Here is a 17974-nt window from a genome sequence, read left to right on the forward strand (position 1 = left end):
GGAATGTCTATGCATAGGAATTTTAAAATATGCATCTTAAACAATTATAATAACAAGTACTTTATCTAAGCATAGGCTTTTTTTTCTCTATACGTATATTGTATTATGTTTGCTTTTTGTCTTTTTAATTTCTATTTTTTTTTTTTTCCTGTGTTTTCTATGTCTGAGACTAAGGATGGAAATTAGCACTGTGCTAAATCCGGTGTATTTACGTCAATTTATATTGTACTTTCATCAATATGCATGGTCCCATCCAAATAAATTAATAAACATAAACAAACATAATAATAACAGAAACATTTCTCAATACAGTAAATAGAGTTGATTTGTGATCTCATGGTGACTTTATGAGTCCAATAGAGGGCAGCACTGGACAGATTCTGCATTGTGATTGTCAACTGAAACACAAACAGATTTCAACTCACCACATCTAACGGCGTTTCATTGGCGATCTGCAAAACAAAACACAGATATGAGCACCAAACACAGCAGCGAGGAGTGTGTGTGTGTGTTAGTGACGTACTGACCAGCTCCAGACACACTCGGTGGCCGTACGCTGAGGCGTAGTGAACGGCGCTGTATCCCTCTTTATCCCTGAGAGCTGGATTCGCATCATTCCTCAACAGATACTCCAGACACCTGACAGAGACACTGATCAGATCAATGAGTCAAATGCACACTACACAGAATACAGATGTGTTCAAAACCTCACTCATCTTCTCCACAGTGAAACTGATTTTTAAGGATAACTCATAAAACCTGTTAATCAACGGTATATGATTTTGTTAAAGCCATCAGCTTGCATTATTTCAACTTTTTTTTTTAAATTAATGCTTTCAACAGCAGAATTTGTGGTAAACTGCATTACCCATGATGCTGTTCAGAGAATTCCACCAATCAGAGTCATTGCAAGCAAATCTTTTTAAATTTTTTTTTTATATCACTTTGATTTTTCGTAATTTGAGTACTTCAGCTTAAATGTAATTATTTTGGTTAGTTGCTAAGGCAGCATTTACATTTTTCATCTAATATTTATATTTTATTTTAGCTTTATTTAACTTAAACTGTTCTTATAGTATTAGTTAACTATAACAATGATGCAAAACACAGTCCTTAACAGAAATTGATTTGAAAGATAACTAAAAACTGTAAAGGCCCTGTGAACTCTGAGGGTGTTAATCGATGGTATATACATTTGCTGAAGCAATCAAGTTATTTTAACTTATTTTTAGAATAATCATAAAAATACTTCGGGAAAAAGTGTGTGGCACTAAATGTATTCTATTTGTGAAATAAAGTAGTATGCAGTATCTGTGCACAATAAACATTTCTGTATGCCTGAAATAGCCGCACAACCTAATACATTTGCTGATACAGTATGTGTGCAACTAGAACACACTACTGAAAATACTCTATCCCACAATGCAGTGTGTTCCACTTGACCTTGAATGTGTCCATTGTGCTGAATGGCAGTGTGTTTGTGTTCACTCACTTGCCGTCCGAGTCTGCGGCAGCGGAGTAGTGCAGAGGACTGCAGCCTCTGACGTCCCGCTCGTTCACACTGGCCCCGGAGCCCACCAGAGCAAACACACACTGATAGTTACAGTTAGCAGCAGCGTAATGCAGTGCCGTCCTGACAGAGACAGAGATAAATCATAACCATAGTCCTGCTGCAGTATTCCTCTAATGCTGCTTTATCACTGCAGCTCTTTCAGTATCTGTGCTGGAAATCTGTAGGAAAATACACATCCCAGACTGCTTTTAATGACACCAGATGACTGTAAGTGTGGAGCCTGTCAACAACCCAGCTGGGTCACATTTCAACAACAACAAAAAAAAAAGTACTTATATATAAATAAATCTAAATGACAAACCACTGTAATATATATTAATATAATAATATGTTATATAAGATAAACTATACAGAAAATATACTGTATGTATTATATTATTCATAAATATTAACATCTTAGGATCATTTAAGGTTAGGTTCTTTGGCTAGTCACTTAATTTTCATGACTTTTTCGTCGTCACTATTTAAGATTAATTGGCTTTGTAAAATGACTTTTCAAAGTAAAAAATATTTTTTAAATATTGTGTGTGCACAATATTTTATAATATTTTACCATTTATAACAGTATCAAAAAGTAAATAAAATGTGGACATAACAGTAACACAAATTAGTTTTAATTGTTGTAAAACAAAAATCAAGATAATCCAAATAATATACTTTAATTACACTACAGTTCAAAAATCAAATGCAGCACAGTTTCCACATAAATATTCAGCAGCACAACTGTTTCCAACAGTGATGATAATAAGAAATGTTTCTTGAGCAACAAATCAGCATATTAGCATGATTTCTGAAGGAAATTCAACTTTGATCACAGAAATAAATTACATTTTAACATATATTAACATAGAAAACTGTTATTTTAAATTCTATAATATTTTTACAATTATACTGTTTTCTTGACCAAATAAATGCAGCTTTGGTGAGCCAAAGAGACTTCTTTCAAAAACATTTAATAAATCTTACCAACCATTAACTTTTGAACGGTAGTGTATCATTTGATTTTGAAGTTAACTTAGGTTTGATGACCTAATGTAACTCACCTTCCAAATCTGTCTTTCCTATTAAAGTCCGCACCCGTGTTGAGCAACAGATTTAAACACTCCAGATTCCTGGGGAAAAGAAGGAGAGATGGTCACATGATCAAGACAACAGATCATCCAGGCCACAGGGGGCGCTGTTGAGCCAATCAGAGAGCAGCAGCAATGAGACTCACCCTCCTGCAGCCGCTGCATGCAAACACGTCCTGCCAAAGTCATCCGGCGTGTCGACGTCAAAACCTGAACCAACAGATATCTATTATCAAGACCAGATAAAAGCCCAAGGCACTTTACTGAGAGAGGGAAAATATGCTCAGATATCATGCACAGAAATCGATTTTAACTGCTGTTATAAACATCATAAATCTTCACAATGAATGCGATTCACCTGAGGAGAGCAGTTTCCGGCAGCAGTCTGAAAATCCGCTCAGAGCCGCCAGATGCAGCGGGAACATTCCGTGGATGCCCCGCCTACAGAGGCAGAGTCACGGTCACATGATCAGCATGAGCTCATGAATTATGTGTAACTGTAAACACATGTACGTCACTCACTTTGCCGTGTCCGCACCGTTGGTTATGAGAGTGTTGATGAGCAGTTCGTGACCGTAACGAGCCGCTATATGAAGCGAAGAGTTTCCGTTCTCGTCCTCGCTGTCGATCTCTGCACCTATAAATAGGGAAGAGAGGATGAAGAGAAAACAGGAGAGGAAGATGAACAAGAAACGGAGAGAATAACACACTCACCGTTCTGAATGATGGCCTGTGATCTGGAGTATCGCCCGTGAATGGCTGCCACGTGGAGAGGAGTTTTACCATCTTTACTCTGGACGAGAGATGAACACAAAGTTTTTGAAAAAGGACTCTTCTGCTCACCAAGGCTGCATTTATTTGATCAAAAATACAGTCAAATCAGTAATATTGTGATATATAATTACAATTTAAAATACTGTTTTGTATGTAAATATATTGTAAAATGCAATTTATTGCTGTGATCAAATCTGAATTTGAAAATCAATGTTGAAAACAGTTGTGCTGCCCAATAATTTTGTGGAAACCGTGATACGTTTTATTTTTTAAGATTTTAAGATTTTTTTTAACTGTAATGCACTTTATAATATTGTTAGAAAAATGCTAAACAGAAACATTTTTTTTTTTTGGACAGTATCACACTATTAACATCAGCGAAATTTATATAATTAGATGGCTTTCTGTATTTTGCATTAAAGCACGTGAACAACCAGACTTTCTCATTTTGCTCTGCTCTCATCTGCCATTTGTTTAATTTTCATTTCATGAATGGTGTCAATTTTATGAATGTTAGCAGTAAGGGTATTTGTGTCACTGGCTAAATATGTCTGATTATATAGTTTAAAGACATTAAAGGTGGGGTATGTATTTTTTCAAAAACGCTTTAGGAAACCGAGTAGGGCCCAGTACTAAAACAAACTTGCAGCCAATCAGCAGTAAGGGGCGTGTCTACTCATGATGTGGAGGAGAGAGCGTTCAGTGCACAGGACGGACATTAGCTGAGCTGAGCGACGACAGAAAGATAGATGGCGGATCACTGATTATAATGAGTTCTATAGTATTTTGTCGCACCGCGCCACTCGCACCTGTGTAAATATCGGATCAGTTTTCCAGCGCTGGAGAGAACAAGGAGCGGGAAGGCGTGCGATCGGACGCCACGGTTGCTTTGTTTCTTCTTGATAGGCGAGTAACATTGGTTTTGCTTTGTTTCACAGAACTAATCGATTCCTGGGATGCATACGTATGTGTGGGGCGGAGCTATCAAAATAGGGGCGAGACCCTTTTGGGGTAGGGGCGTGTTTGTTTTGGTGATTTCAAATATCAACATTGGCTACCAGAAATCACTTACCCCACCTTTAATTGACATATTGTGAGGTGGTGAGGGTTTTTTGAGGGACTCACTGACCTTGCTGTTGACGTTGGCTCGGTTGGAGATGAGCAGCTCGAGACAGAGCGCCCCCTGGCGAGACGCAGCGGTGAAGTGCAGCGGGGAGAAGCCCTTCTCATTCACCTGATTGACATCAGCGCCTGCTTCGATCAGCTCATTCACCACCAAGTCCTGCCCATTAAAACACGCCAGGTGCAGAGCAGAGTTTCCATACGCGTTCGGCTCTTTAATCTGAAGACAGAGACACAGATCACATGGTCAACAGTGCTTTTTTATTCAGCTGACTGGGTTTTTAGTAATCATGATGTCAAGGGCCATGTAAATACAGTCAAATTAAACAGTTTTTAAATGGCAATAATAGAGTATAATAATATTTAATAAAGGCCGCTAGAAGAATCATGTGACACTGATGACTGGAGTAATGATGCTGAAAATGCAGCTTTGATCACAGGAATAAATTACATTTTCTAATATATTCACATAGAAAACACTTATTTTAAATTGTAAAAATATCTCACAATATTGATCTTTTTACTCTTCATTTTTGATCAAATAAACGCCTTGGTGTAGGTCAATTATTATATCAAACAGTTCTTCAATGCCAATAATACAGTTTAATACATTTAACATAGTCCTCTGGGTTATATTATATTATATATTTAATATCTGTTGGATGACTAAAATATTCATGATAAACATATCCTGTTACAACAGAAAATGTGATTTAAATTCTTTTATAATGTAAGAAAAACAGGGTATGACAATAAGAGTTCTTTAATATTTTAATTTGAACTTTTGTAGATTTGGCTATACATTGCATATCAAATTATATAATTTAAAAGGCATTAACTGACAAAGTGATTTTGAAGGCCAGGGGATCAAGGTTTTTCTTGAACGACTCTTAAAAAGTGTTCGTAAACACACTTATTCAGTTGCATAGTTCATTGACTTTAGCATGCATAAGATGAGGGCATTAGCTGGTAATATACAGCATGCTCTCTATATAAAAACAATCACAGTTCACTTGGCGACCAAGGGGCGGAGCTTACTTACATCAACGCCCAGATTGAGCAGGTATTTGACGATGTTGATCATTCCACTGGAGGCAGCGGCATGAAGAGGACTGTAGGATTTCTTATCCTTACAGCAAACCTCAGCGCCATGAGACACCAGAAACTTCATCACCTCCAAATGACCTGCGACAGACAGAGACAGTGAAAGAGTTAAAGGATCCATCTGCTCTACGCTGATCTGAGGCTGATGAAAACATGTTTTCTATTGATCCTGATGTTAATGTTGACGTCTCACCCATGTATGCGGCCCAGTGAACGGCTCGTCTGTCCTTCTTATCAAAAGCGTTGACGTTTGCACCTCTGGACACCAGCAACTGAACCATCTGCAGTGACAGAGAAACCACACGTTACACCATGAATACTAAACTGGATGTTTTATTTATTTAGATCTAGTCTAGAGGACCTCAGCGCACTTTCTACAGGACAGTAATGGCTTAAAATGATTTAAAATCTTTGCCTTCGTTTGGAGAGCTGGTCCTTTTTTTCCTTGTGTGCTAGAAAAATACCTCACCGATCAATAATATATCAGCTTTTGTGTCATGTATCTGCCAGCGGCATTCTAGACAGACCTCAATCTGTTGGATTTGTTGATATCCAATCAGAAAGAAGATATGAAAAACACAGCAAACCAGTCGAGCAAACAGAAGTGATTTGGCAAGCAAAGGTTGTTTTAACTAACCTATTAGATCTACACCTAAAAATGCTTTAAGAATGTGTCAACTAGCTGTGGATCACATGACTTTTAAGATGGTCTCAGTTTGTTTGGAGAGTTCAGATATATAAATGTACACAACCATTTAAAAGTTTGGGGTTGGTGAGTTTTTAAAAGAAGTCCCTTTTGCTCACCAAAGCTGCATTTATTTGATCAAAAATACAGTAAAATAGTAATATTGTGAAATATTATTATAATTTAAAATAACTGTTTTCTATGTGAATGTGTGTTAAAATTAACAAAACTAATTTATTTCTGTGATCAAAGCTCCATTTATTACTCCAGTCTTCAGCGATCCTTCAGAAATCATTCTAATATGCTGATTTGCTGCTCAAGAAACATTTCTGATTATTATTAGTGTTGAAAACAATTGTGCTGCCGATTATTTTTGTGGAAACTGTGATACATTTTATTTAGCAGCATTTTTGAATAGAAAGTTCAAAAGAACAGCATTTATTTGACATTGAAATCTTGTAACATTATAAATGGACACCAAAGTTTGTAATTTGTAAGATTAGAAAAATGCAAAACAGAAGCAATTAACTAGTGGTTTTGGCCTGTATCACACAATGACTATATCAGTGTATTAACATGTGCGAAATTGATATGCGTTAAAGTATGTGAACAAACAGACTTTCTTGTTTAATTCTTGGGTGTGAATACATTGTTCATCTGCAATTCGTTTCGCTTTTCGTTTCATTTCTGGTGTAAACAGGTCTCATGAACTCTACTATGGATAATCTACAGGATAATCTGCAAACGTGTCACATCCAGCACGGGCAGATATTGAGCATCTGCTGATCTGTACACAGTGAAAAACTGAGCGTCTGACCTCCAGGTGTCCACTGAAGGCCGCGTGGTGTAGAGCCGTACGTCCGGCACGGTCCGACACGTTGACGTTACTTAGCAATGGGACTAACGCCTCAGCGCAGCGCACAGCTTTATGGGACGCGGCCACATGCAGCGGAGTCTGCCAGTTCTTATCCCGCGCGTTCACATCCGCTGAGTGTTTCAGCAGCACCTGCACAGCCTCCTGAACACACAATCACATTAATGAGCTTGAAAGCCATTTCATTTGTTTATATTTGTTGTTCCAGCGCTGGAGGACGTGTCGTACCTCACTACAGGAAGCTATGGCCCGATGAAGAGGAGTGAGCCATTTATTATCTTTGGCATTCACTCTCGCCCCTGAGAGAGAGAGAGAGAGAAAGAGAGAGAGAGGGAGGATGTGTGTGAATGAATTACACTTTTAATGTCACAGCTGAAGCAGGATACGTGGAGCTTCCCGTAAGCCTGTTCAAAATAAACTCCCAAAATGCCCTGTGATCACATCTGCTGCTTAAAATACTACAGCACCTGTTACTTTTACTCTGTCATTCATGACAACAACTCCTGCTTTACACACGGCCAATTCAGGACGTCACTCGATGTGTGTGTTTTGTCAATGTGTCACTGGTGTAGTGCTCAACAAATATCAGTTTTCAACGATCATTTTCAGTATAATTCACTTGTGTTACAGATTTTATATACACAATGTCAGTGCTATTGTTAGTGTTTGCTAAGGTGTTGCTAGGTGGTTTCGATTTAATTTAAATGATTGATGTATTTTGTTTAGATGAAAACAATAAATATTTATACACTATCATTCAAAAGTTTGGTGTCAGTAAGATTATTTTTTTTAAGATATCAATACTTTTATTCAGCGAGGATGCATTAAAGTGATCAAAAGTGACAGTAAAGACATTTATAATGTAACAAAAGATTTCTATTTCTTGAGCAGCAAATATTAGATGATTAGATATTCAGTCACTATACTAGAGGTTTGGGTCCTCACAGCTCATTCGGAGTGTTTTTGGAGGAAATGACTCTTCATACCTGACATGATGAGCAGCTCTATGATCTCAGCGTCGCCCAGGTAAGCAGCAGCGTGGAGCGGCGTTCTCTTCTCACTGTCCTGAGGATTCACAAACACAACAGTTCAGGAAAACCTATGTTTAAAAACCTACTTATTTTCACCATTTCAGCAAATACAATAGCTTTCAAAAGTTTAGGGTCGATAAGACGGTTTAAAGTTTTTGAAAGAAGTCTCTTTTGCTCACCAAGGCATTTATTTGATCAAAAAAATATAGTAAAAATTGTGAAATATTATTAGAATTCAAAATATTCATTTTCTATGCACAAATGTTCAAATGTAATATATTCCTGTGATCAAAGCTGAATTTTCAGCATCATTACTCCAGTCTTCAGTGTCACATGATCCTTCAGAAATCATTCTAATATACTGATTTGCTGCTCAAGAAACATTTCTGATTATTATCAATGTTGAAAACAGTTGTGCTGCCCAATATTTTCTGGAAACCATTTTTTTTTTTTTTTCAGGTTTCTTTGATGAATAGAAAGTTCAAAAGAACAGCATTTATTTGAAATAGAAATCTTTTGTAACATTATAAATATCTCTACTGTCACTTTTGATCAAAAAATGCATCCTTGCTGAATAAAAGTATTAATTTATTTTTTTAAAAATCCATTGATGATTGGTGCAAGAGAAACACATCAACCAATCAAATACTCTAGAACTACTGCATCCAATCTCATTTCTGATCAAAACAGAGTGAGCTGGTGGTTTTATACTCATCTGTTGTTTATGCAACATATGTTTATGTGATTCACCTCTGCTTTGCATGAGTTTTACTCCATTTGGAAGCGTTTGATGCATGTGCGGTTTCAGCAGGGTGTGTGTTATATGATACACGCTGGATTCTCGTGCATGGCACACAGTGATGCATTTGTATGCGTGTGCGTGTATGTGTGTGTGTGAGATCAATGCGGCCGCAGATCTCTAGAGACGGCATGCAGAAACACGAGACACGCACACATTTCTCTATTTCAGGTCCCCAGGATCTTCTGCTATCACTTATACTGCAGATTTAACTGTTCCTCCAGATGCTTGAGGAAAGCAACCGGCATGTTCGACACTTACATCAATAAAGGCAATTACTAAAGAGCGGCTATCGTTCATTCTTCAGTGCCATGCCACCCTGCAGGCTTCTGTTTTCCATCTGGTCTGGAATGAGAATGGAAAACAGGAGGCCAAGCCACACCGAGTCACGTGACCTGACAGGCCATCAGTGATTGGCTGGCAGCGGAATGGGCATCTCTCCAGGCGTCGGCGATGAAAACAGACTCCTCAGTAAACAGTGAGCAGTAAAATAAACCCTCTTCAGTCCAAATGCAGGCTCATGAGAGCCTATTAACCTCTTGGACGAAGATCCATTACAAAACTAGGAGAAATAATGTACAAGAACTGCCACTGCGAGCATTTCAGAAGGGTTTCCAAGATCATCCATCAATGAGAAATCGATAAACTGGTCTCAAAACCCAGCCAGATGCAATAAAAAAGTGAAAAATGATCACTTTTAGAGAACTTCAAGGGATAGTCCATGTGTTTTTGCAAGTAATGGACATTCACCTGAACATTGACATCTTCTTTCTTGAATATGAGAGAGCGAACTTCATCTGCGTCCCCGTTAAATATGGCTTTAATCAGAGAGGGCTGTGGAGAAATGAAAGAGAAATGGTTAAAAACAATACTTAAGAGCTTCTTTAACTCTGAAAGACAAACCAACACATCTGATATCAATCAAAACTCAAATTATAACAAGCTTGTCTCAAATAACAGCGTCTGTGTTAAATGTTGTGTGAAGATGAAAAGAAATGAAATGAATGAAACATTGTGTTTAATCAATGCAGAAAAGAAATTCTGAGAATCAGACGTCAAGCGGTTTATTATAGAGAGAAGAAAACAAGAAACCGTTGATTCATCAGCACGCCAAAGAGAAAAATTCATTGAAGTGCAGGATGAAATCAATGTATTTAATAGTGAATGAAATCAGCTCTAACAACATTTGTGAGAATATGGCGAGACAAGACTTGCAGGACCTGAAAGCTGAGGTAAACTGTCCATCTGCGCTCGGTTGCTTTAAACAAAATAGGGACTGTTTATACTGAGCAAATGAAGATTTATAACCAGATCAAAGGAATATATTGAGGATGCATTAATAATTGTGTCTAAGATCTATCTATCTGTGTTTCTGTCTGAGACACCGGTTAGGAGAGGAATATACTAGGCATGGATTAATGTATCGAGATATGGTTTTTATACATTTTTAATAATTTAAAAAGCATTTGCCATTTAATAAGAATCTAAACTTGTACATGCTTCAAGTCAAATCCTAATCAATACGTCAAAATATGGAGTACAAAAGCTGCATTTTTAAAAATACACAGAAATCTGCCGTAGAACAAATACTGTAGGAAGCAAATAGCTAAATAAATAAATTAACAAATAAATTAAAGCACACTGTACATTATCCACTTCATATTCATTTAAATAAACACTGGTATTGGCTGATACTGATATATCAGTCATAACTGCAGTATGTGAAAATATTATTGTGGCATGCGTTGACAGCATACAAGCAACTAAAACAGAACCTAAAACTATTAAAACATTATTATAAATTAGCAACTAACTGAAATAAGTTTAAGTTGAAGAACTAAAATTATTAACTGGAAATAAACAAAAACTGTAATAAAACTAAAACTAAAATAAAAACATAAATATTTAAAAGAAACAAAAACTAATAAAAATGACAAAAACATCAAATGAATTAAGGGAAAATATAAAAATAAAACCCAATTCAAAATATGAATCAGTCCTATAACAGTAAATAATACCTAACACTGAATCAAACCCAATAAGAACAAGCATTAAATAGCATTAATAGTTTTTCCAAATAAGGACAGGCAAAACTGAAGCCCCGCCCTGTCCAGCCTCATGTGACTCCGCCCACCTGTCCCGCCCTCCACTCTCAGGTGTCATTACAGGAAATGACTGAAAACACAACTGACGCAGCTCTCTCAGAAAAATAGGTACAAAAGTTGTCACTGGAACAGTACCCTTTTAAAAGATACATTTTTGGACCTTATTTACCACTAAAAGGTGCATATCGGTATTTTAAAAGATAGAGATTTGTACCTGAAGTGTACAAATTAGTACCTTAATGGCACATTTAAGTGCCTTTAGAAAGGGTGACAGCTTTTGTACCTTTTTTAGGCTAAACAATTACTGAATGTACTCGTAAACTCTCTCTCTCTCACACACACACACACACACACCTGCTGCAGCCTGTATGTGTGGATTCAGCTCACAAGACAGGAGGGAATGTCATAAAAGGAAAGAATGCAGCTTTCCTCTGTTTAAGGAAACATGGCCTGTTACAACAGCAAAAACTTTAGCCTGAAGCTCCTGAAAACTGACTGAAACCAGTCAGAACCACTTAGACTGATCTTCAAAGAATGCTTTTAACTATTAAAGGACAAAACCAGCTGGCTAAATCCACAGAACTGAAACCTGCCCGTCCGGTTCATCCACCTCAAACTGATGATTATCCTGCTAATTTGTCTACAGTCTCCATTCACACGCCTGCTGTGGTCACTGATCAAGAACACCAACACTTCTAGCTATACATGATGCATTTTGGTTTGAAATGCGTGAGAACAAATCACAATGCAACACAAAAACACGCAACACTGCTAGTGAGCATTAGCACAAAAATGTGTTCCTCTTTTTCTTTTGTAGGTCAAATTCAGTCAAGACAGAACAACAATATAAATGTGAATGTTACATACATATGTGCATAAATAAATAAAAATTTAAAAAACGTTTAGCTTTGACAAAATCTAAAATAAATCATTAGTAAAAAAAATAAAATTACAAAGGGTTTTTAAAGTTTATCTTTGATAAAACGACTCTAAAATAAATTAATTTTTGTAATTTATCTTTGAAAAAACTAAAAAAAATCTAAAATAGATCAATTCTACAAAAAACTATTTACAAAAGTTTTTTAAGAAAATCTCCATGAAAAATCTTAAAAGGTATGAATGAATGAATGAATGAATGAATGAATGAATGGACAGAAAGGTTTTATAAAATTTATCTTTGAAAAAGTTTTTATTTTATTTTATTTTTTTACCAATTATCTTTGATTAAAAAATAATAATAATAGTTTTTATATATATATATATATATATATATATATATATATATATATATATATATATATATATATATATATATATATATATTAGATAACAACAAAAGGTTTAAAAATGTTATCTAAATACTAAATGTGGCTTCACTTCATTCAAAATATTTTCATATGGATCAAACAAATAGCAAAGAGTGCATGAGGTTTGTTTATGCCAGCATCTGTACTTGTGTAAAGGGTGTTTCTGGCCTAAGGGTTTGTGCACACATTATATTTTGCAGTTGTTGATGGTCATCTTTGGCCTTTCCGATGCATTTCATGCCATGTCAAGTTAAAACGTTGCATTTTTTATAAAAGACAGTGCATTTTAAATGAACGAGCGTGTGCTGCGTGTCCTTTTGCTGACAGCTGCGTTTCTGTCCAGGTCAAAGGTCCACAGCTCGCTCCTAGTCACATGATCCAAGGTTTCCAAAGGGAATTTTTGGACCTCACCTGGAAACCCCAATCAGATGTGACAGAGACGGATGAACGTGTCTGTATCTGTCTGCCGATAATAACGGGGACGGTTCACGACACGCAGCTACTAAAGCAACCGTTTGACTTTCTTCTGAAGTTCACCGCTGCTTCACACAGTCAACAAACACACCATTATCATCCACCTGCAGTCAAATCAGCACCTCACCTTCTCGTCCTGAGAGGAATTCTGGGAAATGTGGTCCGGGGCGGCTTTGGAATGCAGAGGGGAGGGTTCGTCGTCTTCCACCTCCTCCAGGACCACGATACACACACGACTCATGCGCTCCGACCGCATGCCTGCCTCTCCAACAAACACAAACACACACCAGAGCCGCTTTCACAAAAAACACTTTGCGTTATTCCGTACGGCAGATCCGTCCGCGACGTTCAGCTCCGATGCCATTAGTGTCCGAGCGTTAAATTCCTCCAAACGCACACAATCCCAGAACAGGGAATTCCTCAGAGCGGGAAAATCAGCAGTGCTGCAGTGGGAAGATGCTGCGTCCTCAAGCACACACACACTCACACACACACACACACTCTCTCTCTCTCTCTCTCTCTCACACACACACACACATGTACACACTCACTCTCTCTCTCTCTGCGTGTGATCTGAGAGGACAATGGTGTGTGAGCTCCAGCCTGCTGAAACCTGCACTTTACACACACACACACACAGATCCAACCCCCACCGCAATAACACACCAACCCTACTGCAGAGAGAGAGAGAGAGAGAGAGAGTGACACACACACAGAGAGAGAGAGGGAGAGAGCGAGAGAGATAGAGTGACAGACACACACACACACACAGAGAGAGCGAGCGAGGGGTGTTTTGTAATGAGACAGCGAGCTTCCGACAGCATGAGCCTTTAACACCAGTGAAATATGAGCACAGAGACAGAGCTGATGGGACAAACACAGTCAGGGACAGATCAAATTATTCTTTGTCAGGACAACGAACAAGGTCACTGTGTGCTTTTTTTTTTTGCTTTTTGCTTTGGGAGCAAAATTGTTCCTAGAAGTGAGTTCAACCTGAGAAAAGTGCTTTGAGGGAAGTCCTCAAATATAAGTTATGATTTTTAATTTTACTTACTTTAAATTTACTTACTGTAAATATTCAGAAGATGAAGGCTAACCGTTAGTCTGTTATTTATTTGGGTGAATATCATAAAACCTGTCAAAAATAAATAAAAATTCATCTCAAAATCAAAAATATTCAAGTAAATATATAATATATATATATATATATATATATATATATATAATTAATATTGTATATAATTAAGACTTTTCACTTTCATTTCATTCAAAATCTTATTATAACTGGGAAAATGTATATATATAATATATATACATTTCATTTTAAAGTAATTACATCATGTTTTGTACTGAATTTAATTCATGCTGACTGTCATTAAATAAACATCATTATAATATCATTAAATCACTGTACTTTTATACATTTAAGTAATACGTGCAAATATATTATAATAAGAATGAGTGGAAAATGTGCTTAGCTGTCATATATATATATATATATATATATATATATATATAATCCAAAAAATAGTAATAGTCCTAAAATAGGCAACACATTCTCTATAATATAAATTATACATCATGGTTGTATTTGTTGTACTTAATGTAATTATTCATATAAAAAATAAAATTAATGATCATTAATCATTGCATTACAATATTTTTTAAAGTAAATTCAAAAATAAAACATATGAAAAAGAATGAGACTGGAAAATGTGCTCAATTGTCCAAAACAATCTTAATTGTCCTAAAATAGACTTTCTTCATACATTTTTTTTTGTTTGATTTTTATTTAATAATTAAATCTGCATTTTGTTTTATTTATTTAATTTCACTTTTTGAGGGGGGTTTGAAATGTGACCTGTATATGTTTCACTGACATTCACACTGAAGTCTCTGATACACCCTGATTTAGAAACACCGATAAATGCGAGTGTGTGTGTGTGTGTGTGTTTGTCTCCAGTCTCTATTAGATAACGTCTGATCTGTGACTCATTCTCATTGGCTCGTCTTCATCATCTCCTCCTCCTCCTCCTCTCGCTCCAGCTCACCACAACAGACTGCTGACGGCCTGACACACACACACACACACACACACACACGGATCAGCACTTCAACATCACAGAATTATTAATCAGATGTGATTTCTGATGAGAGAGAACCACATCGTCAACAAAAAAACACAAAGAAGCCACTATTTATAGCTCAGAAAAATATCGGACTACAACTCAGGAACAAATCCTGCTGGACTGAACACTAGCAACACCGTGGCAGTGACTTTTCATAGACAGTTTTCTTCAGACGAAGTAGAAACAAATGATTTGGACTAATGAGATTTATCAGATAGTTTTGCTCCAGAATATCTGACTGGCACTTCTGAGCATGTTACGACAAGACTGATGTTCCTGGCAACAAAATGACTTTCTCAAAGTTTCAAATGATATTTGACAGTATCAGCATAAAAGCAGCTTCAATATCAAAGTGAACCTCTGGATGTGTTACTAACTGGGAAAAAAAAAAAAAAAAGTAGTAAAAATGACCTGTTTCACTGTATTGAAGCTGTACTGTAATGCAGCCTTTGTGAGCAGACAACGTCTTATAAAAAGCTTTTGAACAGTGGAGTACATATACAACTTAATGTTTGAATTTAAATTGCTGCATTTATCACTATATAGTATTTACCCAGAAAATAACTATTTTAACACATGAACTATATGTGCTCTGACAGCATGAGCGTGTCTCTGAGGGTTTAGTGCTTTGTATCAAACAGTATCAGAAGTGGAGGAGGTTTTTGTCTTTAAACACCCTGCAGCACTGAATGCTCCTCTAAGCTCCACCCCCTGCACCAATACAGCCAATAACACGCTCATCTATTCACTAACGTGACCAATGAAAACATGCCGTCACAAACTGCCTGCCAGATACAGCAGAAGCACAGAAACATCATTACAGACGCTTTGTCTGATGCAGACAGCTGATGATAATATCAATCTAGTGTGGAAAAAATAATGTTCATATATAAGGTCCAGTGCAGAATTTAACCCGATTCAAGCAGCATATCAATTTAATGCACAGTAGACATTTCGTTATTTTGTAATCTGCCATAAACAGACTTTCCTGACTGAAATTGAGAAAATAATCCCTTTGTTTTCTAGTATCAGACAAATCAGACAATATAATGTACAGTGAACCTTCACTGACCTCCTTAAAAACAACTAAAAATATAGGCCTATCAAATATATATACTAAATATAACCAAAAACATCAAATATGAAAAATATATTCTAAATATAAGCAATATAAGACTAAAATGAACATATCAAATATTACTAAAATATGAAATATAAATCATAATCAAAACTATATTAAATGACAAAATATATTACATTTAACCAAAAATATATCAAATATGACAAATAAATAAATAGCAAAAATATATTAAATGACAGAAATATATTAAATAACAAAAATATCAAATAAAAACATTAAATAGAACCAAAACATATCAAATATGACTAAAACATATATTAAAAATAACCAAGTATACTGTATATCAAATATGCAAAAGATATATTAAATAGCAAAAATGTATATAAAATATGCCAAAAATGTATTAAATATAACCAAACATTTAAAAATATGACCATATATAAATATTATTTTCATATTTATTTTTTTGGTTATATTAAATACACTGAACAAAAAATTATAAATGCAACACTTTTGTTTTTGTGTTAGTGAGCACTTCTCCTTTGCCGAGATACTCCATCCACCTCACAGGTGTGGCATATCAAGATGCTGATTAGACAGCATGATTATTGCACAGGTGTGCCTTAGGCTGGCCACAATAAAAGGCCACTCTAAAATATTTTATCACACAGCACAATGCCACAGATGACGCAAGTTTTGATGGAGCGTGCAATTGGCATGCTGACTGCAGGAATGTCCACCAGAGCTGTTGCCTGTGAACTGAATGTTCATTTCTCTACCATAAGCCGTCTCCAAAGGCGTTTCAGAGAATTTGGCAGTACATCCAACCGGCCTCACAACCGCAGACCACGTGTAACCACACCAGCCCAGGACCTCCACATCCAGCATCTTCACCTCCAAGATCGTCTGAGACCAGCCACCCGGACAGCTGCTGCAACAGTCGGTTTGCATAACCAAAGAATTTCTGCACAAACTGTCAGAAACCGTCTCAGGGAAGCTCATCTGCATGGTCTCGACCTGACTGCAGTTCGTCGTCGTAACCGACTTGAGTGTGCAAATGCTCTCATTCGATGGCATCTGGCACTTTGGAGAGGTGTTCTCTTCACGGATGAATCAGCGGTTTGCTGATGTCAATGTTGTGGATCGAGTGGCCCATGGTGGCAGTGGGGTTATGGTATGGGCAGGCGTATGTTATGGACAATGAACGCATGTGCTTTTTATTGATGGCATTTTGAATGCACAGAGATACCGTGACGAGATCATGAGGCCCATTGCTGTGCCATTCATCCACGACCATCACCTCATGTTGCAGCATGATAATGCACGGCCCCGTGTTGCAAGGATCTGTACACAATTCCTGGAAGCTGAAAACATCCCAGTTCTTGCATGGCCAGCATACTCACCGGACATGTCACCTATTGAACATGTTTGGGATGCTCTGGATCAGCGTATACGACAAAGTGTTCCAGTTCCTGCCAATATCCAGCAACTTCGCACAGCCATTGAAGAGGAGTGGACCAACATTCCACAGGCCACAATCAACAACCTGATCAACTCTATGCGAAGGAGATGTGTTGCACTGCGTGAGGCAAGTAAAACTGCACATTTTAGAGTAGCCTTTTATTGTGGCCAGCCTAAGACACACCTGTGCAATAATCATGCTGTCTAATCAGCATCTTGATATGCCACACCTGTGAGGTGGATGGAGTATCTCGGCAAAGAAGTGCTCACTAATACAGATTTAGACAGATTTGTGAACAATATTTGAGAAATAGGCCTTTTGTGTACATAGAAAAAGTCTTCTCAGCTCATGAAAAATGGGGGCAAAAAAAAGTGTTGTGTTTAT

General features: G+C 36.9%; 1 protein-coding gene across 5 annotated transcripts in view; it reads right to left on the bottom strand.

Annotated features, from left to right (window-relative positions):
• Positions 1–17974, bottom strand: part of LOC131525511 (serine/threonine-protein phosphatase 6 regulatory ankyrin repeat subunit A) — a 34984-nt gene that overhangs the window by 13283 nt on the left and 3727 nt on the right. The window contains exons 1-16 of one of the 5 annotated variants that reach the window (XM_058753217.1): positions 13046–14024; positions 9783–9866; positions 8189–8267; positions 7431–7501; positions 7146–7346; positions 5837–5924; positions 5582–5724; positions 4547–4759; positions 3358–3436; positions 3166–3280; positions 3002–3084; positions 2790–2853; positions 2617–2685; positions 1493–1633; positions 528–651; positions 426–452 (exon numbers count right to left, since the gene is read on the bottom strand). In XM_058753217.1, the coding sequence (XP_058609200.1) occupies positions 426–452; positions 528–651; positions 1493–1633; positions 2617–2685; positions 2790–2853; positions 3002–3084; positions 3166–3280; positions 3358–3436; positions 4547–4759; positions 5582–5724; positions 5837–5924; positions 7146–7346; positions 7431–7501; positions 8189–8267; positions 9783–9866; positions 13046–13174 (1710 nt within the window). In that variant the 5' untranslated portion in view covers positions 13175–14024. Of the gene's footprint in view, positions 1–425; positions 453–527; positions 652–1492; positions 1634–2616; positions 2686–2789; positions 2854–3001; positions 3085–3165; positions 3281–3357; positions 3437–4546; positions 4760–5581; positions 5725–5836; positions 5925–7145; positions 7347–7430; positions 7502–8188; positions 8268–9782; positions 9867–13045; positions 14025–17974 lie in introns of those variants that run through there. The other 4 variants (XM_058753218.1, XM_058753220.1, XM_058753221.1 and 1 more) reach the window with 4 other exon arrangements.

This window comes from Onychostoma macrolepis, chromosome 19 (assembly GCF_012432095.1).
Source record: "Onychostoma macrolepis isolate SWU-2019 chromosome 19, ASM1243209v1, whole genome shotgun sequence".
In the NCBI taxonomy this organism is placed as follows: Eukaryota; Metazoa; Chordata; class Actinopteri; order Cypriniformes; family Cyprinidae; genus Onychostoma; species Onychostoma macrolepis.